Source organism: Mastigoproctus giganteus, chromosome 9 (genome assembly GCF_048544385.1).
Source record: "Mastigoproctus giganteus isolate SK-2022 chromosome 9, ASM4854438v1, whole genome shotgun sequence".
NCBI classification, from domain to species: Eukaryota; Metazoa; Arthropoda; class Arachnida; order Uropygi; family Thelyphonidae; genus Mastigoproctus; species Mastigoproctus giganteus.
In genome coordinates this window covers 97,422,077-97,436,883 of record NC_143583.1, presented here as the reverse complement: position 1 = coordinate 97,436,883, position 14,807 = coordinate 97,422,077, and the positions used below count along the sequence as shown (strand labels likewise).

The window sequence follows — 14,807 nt, the reverse complement described above, 5'->3', positions numbered from 1 at the left end:
GAGGGTCATTCAAAAAAAAAAAAAAAAGTTATCTATCTCAGTAATAAATGAACAATATGACCTAATTTTTCTTCCTCAATACATATTCCCTTGAGAACAATACATGTCCTCCATTTTAAGGCCAAAGAAAAAAATATCAGAAAAAAAAAAGAAGTCTTTGTTGTGATCACTGAAAATACCATTTAGAGATCAGCATTATATTAAACAGTGGCATATCTGAAGAGCCCATAAGCTCCAAAAGAAAACTTTTAATCCTTCTTGGCCTTCAGTTGTTTGGTAAACTTAAAAACAGATACCCTCAAAGATGTTTCTTCAGATTTCTGAAAAAGGAAATAATTTCTGGGGAACAGGTCTGGTCTGTAGGGTGGGTTATTTAACTTCTGGAATCTGCCATCTCTCACAGCAGCAATTGCTTTATGAGACTTGCACACAGGAGTACTGCCATAAAGAAACAAGACACCTCATGTCAATTTCCCTTATCACTGTTCCCAGCAGCATAGATGTCTTCAGGGTTTTTTTTGGCATATAACCTATCAAAAGAATTTCTTTCATATCTTCAAATGGTGGTCATGATCTCCCTGAATTCCAAAATTTTTTGGGTGGTAGTGACCCATGGTTTACTATTGCATGGACACCTGTTTTGTTTCTGGTTTCTAGTGAATTCCCATTTCATCACCAGTTACAGTATTTGAAAGAAATACTCTATATCTGCATCATGCATGTGTAAATTTTCCACACAGATTTGTGCCCTACGCTGTTTCTGAAGAGGTGCGAGAATGAATCTTTCACCCAGTCAAGTGTTCCGGAAATCATCAATACTGATCCCTCAAAAATATTACATTCTCTAGAAATTACAGACACTTTAGTATGTTTATTGTACATAACCAGTCTTCAATTTTTTGGCACATCTCTGGAGTTGTCACTCCTGTTGGTTGTCTCAAGCAAGGGGTCATCTTTTATGGATTCTTGACTTCATTTAAACTGCTTAGACCAAAATTTTATCTGTCATTCAGAAGAGGTAGCAACACCATCTACAGCTTTCAGTTATTCATGAATAATTCTGCTTCATTCATGAATAATTCCCATCTTTTTTCAAAAATTTGATGATGGTTCCAGTGCACCAATTTCATGACATCCATGTTTTCCTTTGGGTTGGCTATTTTAAATCTCCTCTGTTCTTCCATACTTCACAGTTGGACCTGTACAATAAGATACAGAAATTTATTAGATTAGTTTCTTATATATCAAGTACATTTATAGCCAAGGTAGATAACTTACTGAACATCCCTCATATGTATATAATCAGACCCTTCTTAACATAATAGTTGTGTTCCTCAAAAGAAGGACTGGCCAATCCGGGGCCCGCATGCGGCCCACCACATTATTTTTTGCAGCCCACCAGATGATTTTTATATACCGACTACATCAGTGGGAAATCATTCACTAGCTGCACTAGGCATGATAAATAATGACTTCATCTTAACTTCTCAAAGAATGCCAATGAGATAAAAGAAATTTCAGCAGCATTTGATCATCGTTTCTCAGAACTCGCAAAATATGATAAAATGTTTGGGATATTTTGTTCTCCATTGCATGTTGACGTTTCCACTGTCCTGGAAACTCTGCAGATGGAAGTAACTGATTTACAGTGCAACAATAAATTAAAACACATTCACGTCATTACATCAAAAATCAACTTTTACAACACATTGTTGTTGTTGTTATTTTGGTTTTTTAGGAGCATTAGCAACTAAGCCCATATTGCTCCAGGATATGCAGTGGTCATTCCCTGACCTTTCCACATCCTCCGTATTTGGTGGTGATGGGCTCGAACCCTGGTTTAATCAAGAAGCATGTGCTACGCACTACTGCTGCTTCCTCCCACCTGGCTATGGAGGCGCTTTACAACACGTATGTGACAGCAGGAAGTATCACAAATTAAGATTTTTTACAAAAAAAAAAAAAAAAAAAAAATTGTGAGCGACTTCAGAGCCACATACATTTGTGACACTTTCTTTTCAAAAAAAAATTTATTAAACGTAAATCTCGAGCTTCAATAACAGATGAAAATCTGGAAAATCAATTAAGATGTGCAACTACGCAACTACCAATACTGAAGTAGATTTTAAAAAAACTGAGTGATCGCAAAGAATAGCAAATGTCTCATTGATGTAAATATATAATAAAAATAAATTTTTATGACATTTTATTTTTTATTTTTAAAAGATTGTTTTATTTTGTGTGGCCCGCGGAAAATTGTAGTTCGTCAAGGTGGCCTGCAGAATGATTTGGGTTGGCCAGGCCTGCTCAAAAGTGTTACATTAAGCAAAATGATGATGAGTACATGTTTAAAGACTAAAGATTAATGCATGTAATTTTAATGAGCTTTTACATTAGTCCTTCACACAAACAGGTCTTTATATTGTCAATTTGATAGTTGAATCATTTCCTTTTTATCACAAATACAAAGGAACATTTATGAATAGTTTAATGGGACATGGAAATAATTAAATGAATAAAACTTTTTTTTAAAAAAAATGTAATTATGGTACCACAGCCATGTCTGTCATGCATTTGAGATAACAAGTGGGTAGTAATGAAACTTTCCAGTAAATATGTGGTGTTAGTGCAGGTGTTTTCCAAGATTATGGTTGCTTTACAGTATTTTCAAAATTCATCACCTCTAAAAGCAGCATCAGGATATAAACAGCATCAGCTGTTAGTCATGTGAATAATGTGGGGGAAAAAAAATGGTAGCAATAATGGTAAGTGGTTTATCAATGAATTTAACTAGCTGCATGTCAAACCCTTTGATTGAAAAAATGCCATAAGATTCAATGCCATTAAATTTTAGTCCCATTCAGCAGAAAGAACTGAGAATATATATTATATATGAAAAGAAGTGAAATTTCACTTGTTAAGAATTTTTCAAGCTTGACTGTGACTGCTGCGCTATCGTCGGGTTTTCATTAAATATCACAGACCACACGTGCTGTCATATCTATGTCAATGGAGAGCGTTATAGCTTACGCGGCCGCCAATAGATAGCGCAGAAGTTACGGTGGCTATAACAGAAAAGTGCCACAGTATGCACTATCGCAGAAAAAACATCGATAATATCAAAGTATTGTTTTATGTTTTTGTCCCTGGCAAGTAGTTGCTACTGTTTTTCAAAAGAAAGCAATGTATGGTATGCAGTATTTCTGAGAAATTATAAAAGAGAAAATCTCTCTTCATGACATCCATCAACATACACTGATTGTATGGATGTGGTTGACTTTCCCAAAGAAAACATCTCTAATGAGAAGTAAATTAATGCTGTTTATGGATGCTATTCATAGACTAAAAGAAATTTTTTGTGGATGAAAGGTGGACTACATCCTCTTATTTCCCACTGAAACAGCAGTTCACTAATGCTGATTTCACTAACTGTAAGATTTTGTAAGACAGCATCTGTCAGTATTCATCCATTACAAGAGGCCAAGAAAAGCAGTAAGTGCGGAATTTTCTCAGATGCAGCACTGTTATTCTATTTTTTTATGTATGTTATCAACAGAGATAGGGTGTCTGGAAAATGCATATGTACATGTACAATGCATTTTTTTAAAAAGAATAATTTGAAAAAAAAAAAAAAAAACATAACTCAGCAAATTTTTCAAATTATGCTTCCAAAGGGGACAAACAATTGTCTATACACACACACTTCATTCACTAGGAAGAATAAATTGAAATCAAGGAAGGATGCACATAGGATAGATGTGCAGAAATTTGGTTTCAGCCAGCAGGCAGTGGATTGTTGGAACAAAACTTCCACCTAGTATTGGAAGTAGGTAGTTTGAATAAATTTAAAGTAGAATGAGACAGATTATTAGAGGTGTTGGGCAGGTAACGTAAGAAGGTATTTTGAGTACGCTTGCTTTCTTGCATCATTTGTCACTACTAATACTAAAATAGAAATTAGGCAAACGATAAAATTAGTTATTTATAACACAGTTTTAACCTATGTAGCTGCTAGATGAGTAAGAAAAAAAAAGGAATTGAACAAAAATTAGAATAATCTGAAATGAAAGTTTTAAGAAAAATAAATGGAACACATGAAGTAATGGCAAAACCATATTACAAACAAGGAATTAAGGGATAAAAAATGTCTAATCGAATGTCTAATTATCTAATCATGGAGTTAACAAATATCTAATCAAAGGTAAGAGAAACAAACTTATGGATATGTAGAAAGGATGGGAGAAGGGAGATTAATTATACAGACAGTGGAAGCTAAAGTGTAATATGCCTAAAGACAGATCAAGAGGCAGGTTGATTGATGGTGTGAAGTAAGCATTAAAGGAAAGAGGGCATACTCTTTCTAGGGCTAAAGCAGGATATATAGTACAGCACAGAGGAAAATAGTAAATGGTCCAAGAGGACTCATTCATACTATAACAGTGAACTCTATATAACTGGATGTGATAGATTTGAATGACGAAAGTGTCTGTTACTGCTTATGAAGTTGTTACAAAATTTCCTTGGAAGCTGATAATTTTATTGTAGCTTTCATAGGATTCAAATAGTTTTCATGAATTTCAATTGCACTCCCATTAGTCTGCTAATGGCAAAACACATATCAAATTATTTGTAAAAGTGGACAGAAAGCTCTTTTCAAACATAGCATTATTTTTTGTTAAATAAGCTTTATTGATAATATTTTTATTTTTTCAATTCTCATTGAAAAAATAAAAATGAGATCTTAACACCAGCATATTAAGATGATTTAATATGCTGGAATATACTGTAATTCCTGACTTGATGTATTAGCTGATCTCTAGTTTTTGCCTTGAAATTTCGTGTTTAGTCATAAATTCATTGTATAAGATGACCCAGCTTTTTCATCATATTTTTTTTTCCCTCACAGAGTTAAATTACAGTAAAATTTTTAATCCAATTATTTCTGCTCCTTCTTTCTTTTAAATGTTTATGCTGTGACATTTTATTACTCTGAACAGTAAACTGTAAAGAGAATGATAAGATAGCTCTATGTTTAGTCATATATTGGTCCTATGTAGCAGGTCCATGAAACCAAATTCGGAGACATAGATACAATATAGCATTGCTTTTATTGATGCTATATGTGTAAATGGGGGGCTCTGATTATGTAGCTGGCGGTGAGGGCACTCAACTCGCTGAGAACGATCCCTGGCTGGAAGAGATATATCCCAGCATCTGCAGAAACCCCACTCTTGGGCATACAGGAGTCAGCAAAGGTCTCTCATGATGTGGAGAAGTTCTACACCGTCCACAGAAGAGAGACGTAGATCCTATGTGCAGCCACCAGATCCAATGCTGGAAAAGCAGTAGGGTCTGAATAGTTGCTACGACAGGAGGTTGAATCCCACACATGAAGGAAGTTGAGGCATCATCAGCATATCCCACTTAGAGGCAGGGCATGTCCAGGTCAACAAGAAGGAGCCAAGCAGTGTAGCTTCCTGAATAGGCAAATCCCAAAGCAAGGGGAGAGGCCATTGCCATCAGCAGATCCCACCTGGATGGTGGGATCTGCTGATGGCAATGTTGACTTGGAAAGAGCATCAAGATCAACAAGAGCACGCCAGACAAGTGAAAGAGCAATGCCCGGTGCAGTCATCCACAATGATGTCCACTGAATCACCGTTGGCATATCCCACCCAGGTCAACAATATGAGATCATGGTAGGGTGACCATACGTCTGGGTTTCCGAGGACATGTCCTCTTTTTTTAAGGGGTCCTCGGACGTCCTCGCAGGTTTTTAAAATTTGTCCTCGTTTGTCCTAGTTTTTCTATTTACAACTCGAGATTTACATTCACTTTAAATTTTTACACCCTCTGTATTAATTTAAGCATCACTTATAAGAATGTGAGTGATACCCAAACAAATTATGGTACATACAGTACGGGTACTTTTCTGTTATATCCACCGTGACTGCTGCGCTTTCGTCGGGTTTTCATTAAATATCACAGACCACACGTGCTGTCATATCTACGTCAATGGAGAGCGTTATAGCTTACGCGGCCGCCAATAGATAGCGCAGAAGTTACGGTGGCTATAACAGAAAAGTGCCACAGTACGCACTATCGCAGAAAAAACATTGATAATATCAAAGTATTGTTTTATGTTTTTGTCCCTGGCAAGTAGTTGCTACTGTTTTTCAAAAGAAAGCAATGTATGGTATGCAGTATTTCTGCAAAAACATGGGAAAAAGGAAGTGCATAGTAACTAATGAAATGCTTCAAGAACATCCTTCATTCAAGAAAGGTAAAACTAAACATGATGTAATCTGTATCATTTGCAATAGTGTTATTTCTGTTGCCAATAAAGAAAAACTTGATTTGAAAGAACATCTGAACAGTGAAAAACATAAGCGTAACACCAGATGTGCATCGGCTTCATCAAATGTTTTGGAAAAATTTATTGTACCTAACAAGGATGTTAAACTCATCAGAGTTTCTGAAGGCATGGCAGCATATACGGTAATGCATCACTAATCATACCGCTTGCTGGATTGCGCTAATGAAAAGAATGTTTCCTGATTCACATATTTGTCAAAAAATGTTGTGTGGCAGGGCTAAGGTAATCATAAATAATATTTTTGGACCACATACAATTGATCTTGTAATGAATGATTTAAAGAACGTACCATATATAAGCATTTCAACAGATGCTAGCAATGGTTCACTGAAAATATTCCCAATTTTAATTCAGTACTTTGACTATGAAAACGGTGGAACTAAATGTAAATTATTAGATATAATTAATCAACCAAATGAGCAGTCACACACAACTGCAAATATGATATGTGATGTTTTAACCAAAAAGAACATTATAACTAAATGTATCTCTTTTTCTGGTGATACCTGTAATACTAACACTTTTGTGGAGAAACTTCTTCTGTTCAAGCGGAATCTAGGCCAAGGGGAATATAGCCACTTTTCAAATTTATCAGCAGTGTCTCTCAAAAAGGAAGATTTCCTTACATACTGCCAACACTTGGAGGTTCTTCATGCTGATTTTAATGAGCGATTCAAGGATATTCTAAACACGAATATACCAAATTGGGTTCTAGACCCTTTCTCACATGTAAACACAGCAAGATCATCAAATTTAGAAGAGGAACTCATAGAACTCACAACAAATGAAGAACTAAAAATAAAATTCAAAAGTGGATACCAAGAGTTCTGGCTTCAGAAATCAATACCGACACTGTACCCTGGATTATGGGAAATAGTGCATAAATTTTTAATTGCATTTCCATCTTCTTATTTGGCTGACCGTGGGTTTAGTGCTGTAGCGAATTTCCAATCTAAGAAAAGGAACCGACTGCATATAACTGAGCGTGGCGATTTATGACTGTTTTTAACGAAAGTTGAACCCGATATTAACAAACTTTTAAAAATGCATCAGACTCATCCTTCACATTAATTTGTTATTTTTGCTTTGTATTTTTACTTTATAAGTTCAAAATAAACAATTTTGTAATATATTTGATGGCGTTTTAATTATTACAATAAGATTCTTACTAATGCATTTTCAATCTCTTAATATGTATTCCGAATTTTCATATTTAAACCATTGTATGAAACTGTGCATAATGTTATTCGAGCATACACTTTACAATCTTTACATATGGGCTATGTTTCATCAAAATCTGTATAGCAATAACTGTGTTCACGATGAAGCACATATTGGCCACTACTTTTTAAATAAATTAACGGCACAAGCAGTAATGTATCATTAGTTGCTATTTACGTCGAAAATATCAAACAGCTTGAACGTGGAAAACTGTTATAATGGGGGGGCGTTACAAAATTTATGTCTTGCAAAGTGGGCGGTGGCCCGAAAAAGTTTGGGAACCTAAGCCCTAGATCATGGTCATACAAACACAGTAAAATAGATCATGGTCATACAAACACAGTAAAATAGATCATGGTCATACAAACACAGTAAAATAGATCATGGTCATACAAACACAGTAAAATGGGTATACTGTATTCGGTTTAGGCAACTTGGCAGCAAGGTACTGAAAAATAAAATGCTTTGTAATTATCAGGCTGCTGAGATCTTTTATAAACAATTTATACTTATTTTCAGTATGCATAAAAAATAAAATTATTTTTATCATTCCTCGTATAACACGTGTTTACACTACACAAATTCAGTCATACAAGATAAATAGGGGTACGACATCACAAAAAACATGAACTGAATTTGCTTAAGAAATGGCAGTTGAACACGGCAGAATCACCCAACTGCTGAATGCAACACACTTACTGCGTTTTTTACTCAGTTGCGGCACGTGCGCTGCTTTGTTTGTGCATATCAAGCGTGTCTCCTCATTTGTTTTTTTATACTGTAATTGTGCTTTATTCCCTAAAAATTAGTAAAATACTTTAAAAAAGTGTGAAAAGGAAGTGTGCTGGTGAAGATACTGCAGGTTCAGAGAGAAAAAGAAAATATTTTCATAAAATACAAAATTGTGAAACATTTTAACCAGAATGAAAGAATGTGTGAAATTGTGCAAGCTACAGGCCTAAATGAGGCAATGCTGAGAACAATTAGAAAGAATGCAGAGAAAATAAAAGCAACTTTTATAGCAGGAACTACTCAAAGTGTAACAAAATCCATTAGATCAAGACAAAGAATTGGAAGAGATGGGACGTCTGTTATCTGTTTGGATAGAAGATCAAACAAAGAAGAGATCACAAACAAGTTTGCATACGATAAAAGCAAAAGCATTAGCAATATTTTATTATATAATAACTGTAATAAAATACGTAAGTATTTTATTATGATTATTAATTGTTTGGTATTGTTTTGGTTATAAATGTGTGTTCAGTCTTCAGTGGTCAACACCTAGCCCTATTTTTCCTATAAGGCCTGTTATTTATATTACATGAGAGCTTCTAGGAACACAACTACTGCGTTATATGAGGACTGACTGTATTAGCCACATAGTGCAAGGAAGAAACAGGCTTTTGCTGTGCTGACCCAAAAAAATTAAGTAAATAACAAAAAAAAAAATATATATATATATAAAAATAGATAATAAAAATAAGGAATACATAAAAATTGATAATAATAAAAAATATATATATAAAAAAATAAAAAAGAACAAACAACCTATTTGTTTCTCTCCTCACATAGGTAACTATGTTGACCTTTAAATTTGCTCAAGCTGTCAACCTCAATTATCCATGGAGGTAACTTATTCCAATAATTAACAACCAACTGGTTAAAAGAAAATTTTCTACAATTATCTAAATCTTTTTCTCAATAATTTGAATTTATGGCCTCTGCTTTTGCAATCACTTCACTCATTTTACTAACCTCTCTCAAAACCTTATATACATTAATGAGGGCTCTTCTTGGGTAACTGGTTATCAAATTCTGTAGCACAAATATTCAATCTTTCCTCACACAGATACCTTTTGCAGATCTCACGAAGCAGGTTGGCAACCTTTGGACCCTTTCAAGAAGCTTGATATCTTTTTTTAGACACAATCTCCATACTTGGACACAGTATTCCAAGTTGTGGTCTTACAATTGCCCTATACAATGAGACTGTCTTATACTTTCCTATCTCTGCAAGAAAATGTCTGATAAATCATCAACAGAACAGAGCCTTCCTTGCCATCTAGACTGCTTGGAGAACTTCATGTCCAACTGTATTGTAACTCCCAAATCCCTTTCTTCCTCTACTTTTTTTTTTTTTTTTTTTTTTTTTTTTAACTCCACCAAATGTAGGCCTACACTTGGGAAACAGAAACTTATGTCTTAATAGAAGTAAACAGTCTTCATTTCATCAGGCAAGCTGTTGTTCTGTTCCACATTTATAAATTTTAATAACAAGACGTAGTCTATATCACGTTTTGGAATTTTAAATATTAAGTTAAAATTAATTTACAAAATATTATCTTTAATACCTCACTTAAGTATTGTGCAACTTTTAAACAAATAACATTTTTATTTTTATTCCAATTCTGTAAATTTTAAAACAGAATTAACAAAATGGGTTCAGAAACACCATCAACAAATAGCAAGTTAATTTAGTGTATTAAATATACAGGGTGTCCAAAAAGTCTGGGACCAATGATAAAAATATGTTTTCTTTACAGGTGAAAAATGGCATTACCACTGGATGAAAGGGTCCTTAGCGGTTGTCAGGAATGGATCTAGAGGGAAGTGGAAGATGAATCATGCTAGACATCCTGAAAGGAATCCAATAACACACAGTGCAGTTGGGAAACTGGTGAAGAAATTTAAAGACACTGGATCTGTCACTGAAAAGCCTTGATGTGGTCACCTCTCTGTAAGTGAAGACACTTGAATTGGAGTGATTGCTGTTTCATGCCAGCCCACAGAAATACGTCAGACAGACCAAAGCTGAAATTGGAGTGCCCAAGAGCGCACAGTGCATGACATTCTGAAAAAAAGAAAGTTTCACCTGTACAAACTTCAAATCCTGCATCATCTGATCAAGGACGATCCTGATCGATGACTCGAAATGTGCAAATGGTTTCTGCGCCAAATTGAAGCACACGAGAATTTGATGATTTGATTTGAGGTTTGATGTTCTTTTACGAGGCAAACTTTTATATAAATGGAGAAGTGAATAAGCAGAATTTCAGATACTGGTTGGCCAAAAACCCTCATTGGTTCTCTCGTAGCAAAGAACAAGGGGCAGACAGATTAATGGTGTAGTGTATGGGACACACATATCATCGGACCAGTCTTCTACGAAAAAACAGTGGATGGCAAAAAATACCTGAAAATGTTGGGTGATGAAATGGTACCAGAACTTGATTTAATTGGGGAACAACCCAAATGGTTTATGCAAGATGGACATTACACAATTGGAGTGCGTCATTGGTTCAATGAAGTGTTTCCTCATCAACGGATCGGGAGGAGAGGACCAGTGGAGTGGGCATTACAATAACCTGATTTTAACCCACTGGACTTTGCATTTTGGGATTCCTGAGGGCACAGGTGTAGGCTGTAAAAATCCGAGATCTTCGTCATCTTAGGGAGAGAATTACCAAAGCTTGTGTTACTATCAATCTCAATATGCTGAGAAGAATTCAAACAAATATGGTACACTGGCTGAGAAAATGCATGGAGAGTCAGGGTGGACACATTGAACACATATTGTAAATGAGAGTAAGCATATGTAATGTAAATCCCATTGTTCCAGAATTTTCGAACACTCTGTACTTGGTGTGTGAAAATTTGTTTCCTGCAATTAGAAATCTATAAATTTATTTTAAGTGGAGTATTTTCATAATTTAAAAATTTCTGATCACCACTCATGTATTCTCATTAAAGCTGAAATTGAACTGATAAATATATTGAAGTAAAAGGTATAAATACAAACCTCAATTGTCAAAAAGATGTCTTTGTTGTCACTTAATTTCAAAACAACCTCAGTAAAATTATCACTCTTTTTAACAGTAATGCCTTTATAATGAAAGGTAAATCCATGATATGCAAATTTTGACCTTGGTGGTTGAGTCTCAAAATTTCCTATTTTTGATGCAACTCTGCTTCTTTCACGAGGGGGGTGTTGATAAAGAATCACGTGATTAGGTCCTAAAAGGAAAATAGAGAAAAGACAAATATTAAATATAATCAATGAGGGAGAGGGGAAGATTTAACACCATAATAAACATTTACTTCCTTTTTTTTTCTCTCCCTATATCTAATTTCACAAATACTCTATAAATAAAATATCATATGCAAAACACTGTACTTTTGTGTGTGGCTAATTAATTATATCTCAACACTTAGAAGTATATAACAAGGCCATCAACTGAGATCGTCCACTGATATTTTTCCCTTAGAAAAATAATATACAAATATCAAAATAGTTGCCATAATCACAAGGTTTGTGTTTTTTTTTTTTTTTTTTTTTTTTTTTTTAACTTTCATAAGTAGACATATGGGATGGTTCACAAACAAAAATACTCATAGTGCAGTCACGTATTGAGATTTACAATTTGTTTTCTTATTATAGCCAATAACAAATATCTAAATAACCTAAATAAAAAATCTAAATGATTTTCATTTTGTCAGTATCTATTACAAAAAAAAAAGCTTAGAAACTGGTAACCTGATTCTTTCTGAACCAGGTTACACACTAATTAACTAACTGCAGATATGCACTAATTAACTATCTCACTGTGAGAAGTTGAGTACCACTACCTGTACTGCTGTAAATAGAGATAACATGCCTTATTAGTCTGTTCTCATGAACTCATTTGCATAGTGTATTCATGTGTGATCACAGTGTATTCACGTGTGACTTATTTAAAGATATAACCAGTCAAGATTAAATGAAGGGTGTACCCTGTATTTTCCAAAGGTGGTTACAATGGTCTTACAATTTTTAATTCTTTATGGTTTGACCCACTGACGTTGTTGGAAGTTACTAAGTCTTTTCATATGGAAGGACATTCGAATGAAAACCAGAAAATTTAAATAAAAGTCGTATTTCACAAACAAGGAAACTATGCATGTGTCAATCATCAGTGTGGTCCCCATTATGTTTAACACACTTCCTCCAATGCTGTATTAACGCACAGATTCCTTGAGAGAATCAGTTCTGTGTTGGTGTTGAAGCCACTTGTGCACTTCCATCTAGACCACTTCATTTGAAAAAAAAAAGTGATGTCCTCTTAGTGCATATTTTAGTGGCCTAAAAATGTGATAATCACATGTAGCTAAGTCTAGTGAATATAGAGGATGGGTATTATCTCAAATTTATCCCATGTATCTGATTTGCTGAAGAAACGTCAGCGTGAGAATGGGTATTACCATACTACAGGCACACACACCCACACACCCACCCACACACCCACCCACCCAAGGACACACGTCTCCTGAGGTATGTTTAATTTCTGGCTTTAAATGGTTGTCAGAAGCACATACAGTATTTGTCGCTGTTTCTCTTCTCTCCAGATAATCAATTCGATAATCAGTTCGAGAATCAATTTTTTATGATCCCAAAACCAGTAAATAACACTTTCCTGGCTGATGATCAAGTACAAACTTTCCAGAGTCAAGCTGAGCTCATATGGTGTCACTCTAAACTTGCGTACTTGCATTATGGTGTGCAATTCAGTCATTCATCAACTGGATCTTCCTTGTGCTCATACCATAAGTATGGCACACACTCACAATGTCATTGTTTCTTCAGTTCTGGTGTTCTAGGGTTGAATGTGAAAGTGTCTGCAATTCTGCCCAGATACGATAGGAGGGAGTATATGGTGAGAGGCTTGTCGATCAATTTGGCCCTGGAGAGATTGTGCAAGGCTAAAGGGATAGAATTTTTTTCAGCCTGGTCTGTGCTTGTTGACAGGACAGACTGCTACTATAGGGATGGGGTAACACTTAAATAGAAAGAGTGCAAGAATATTTGCTGATGCTATCAAGGCAGTGTTAGGTGGGTCAGAAAACTGCTAGCTTGGGGGGGGATACACAGACTAAAAGATTAACAGTGGCTGCAGGCAGAGGCAAAAGTGATTCTTGCACTGCTTCTATTAAAAAGAGCAGCAGCCTGGAAAGGAAGGTAATGGAGATTTCCAGGACTGCCAGGAGTCATAGTGGAACAAGTAAATACATAGGCTGTGTTAGGGTAACTAAGAGTAGGAACAGGTGCATTACTTGGTTAAAGAATGCACTACTGACAAAATAAGCACAATCAAGTATGAGAGTTGCTGCATCATTATCCCTAGTATACCTAGACATGACAGTGAATTCGTTAAACAAGGTGGAAATACTTGTCTACCACACTTCTACTTAGAATTGATGCCACAGTTTTCTCCCTTTGCTTATGTTGGTTTACACCAGGATGGTCATTTGCAGTATATCAGGCATTTGGAGTACCTATAAGCCTTTTACACAGGATGACATATCCAGGATGAGGCAAAAGCAGGTCTGTTTGCTGCAAAACAACCAGACTATGCCAAAAGTTCTGTAGATATTTGAATCACACAGCTGCTATAAGTATGAGGACTATTAATCCCATCAGAATTTTAGACTTCCAGGTGGCAGTATAGTAAGTCAATGAAACATGTTAAATCCTCCCTGGCAATCACTGGACAAATTTCAATTCATTTCAGCATTGTGAAAAGAAATGAAAAAAAATTCTCCTCCCTATAAACTAGCCCAAAAACTTTAAGAGTGAAACGTTGCAACTAGTGGAGACCATGAAAATTTTTAAAACTGAAAGCAGGATTGAAAATGTTGTACCAGTACTGAACAAAGACACTAATTCTCAAAAAAACCAGGCAGTACAATACGATCAACAATTTAACAGTTTTTAAACAAAACTCAGGAAAGGAATTAAGAAGTATGCATTTTATGTATTTCACCGAGCTACAAAAGCCTCTATGAATATTTATTTTACTTAAATATTAAATAAATCTAATTTTACTGTGAATATAAAATTTTAACTTACTTCTTTCTTGCATACACTTACTACCTCTCTTTTTTTTTTTTTTTAGAATCAGATAATTGTTGAAACAAATGAGAAAAAACAGATGTGATCATAAATACATCTCCAATACTTTTGTGTTTTATGACTTTGTGCCGTCAATAAAAAATTTTAAATACTAGGCCTGCTTTAGAACTAAATTACGGTTAAGAGGGTTATGTGCTTTAATCAGGATTAAAAAATTATATTAAATATGGCATAGTATAACTTGATAATTTAAATATTATTTGTATTGAAAAAACTGAGCTTAATACATAAATACATATTCTATTTAAACTTATGGATAGCAAA

The 14,807-nt window shown here is 34.8% G+C and overlaps 1 protein-coding gene across 1 annotated transcript in view; it reads right to left on the bottom strand.

Annotated features, from left to right (window-relative positions):
* LOC150080575 (enoyl-CoA delta isomerase 3, peroxisomal-like) overlaps nt 1-14,807 on the bottom strand; it is a 49,681-nt gene that overhangs the window by 34,556 nt on the left and 318 nt on the right. Inside the window, exon 2 of the mRNA XM_090381494.1 lies at nt 11,397-11,611. Coding sequence (XP_090237620.1) covers nt 11,397-11,611 — 215 coding nt within the window. The remainder of the gene's footprint in view (nt 1-11,396; nt 11,612-14,807) is intronic.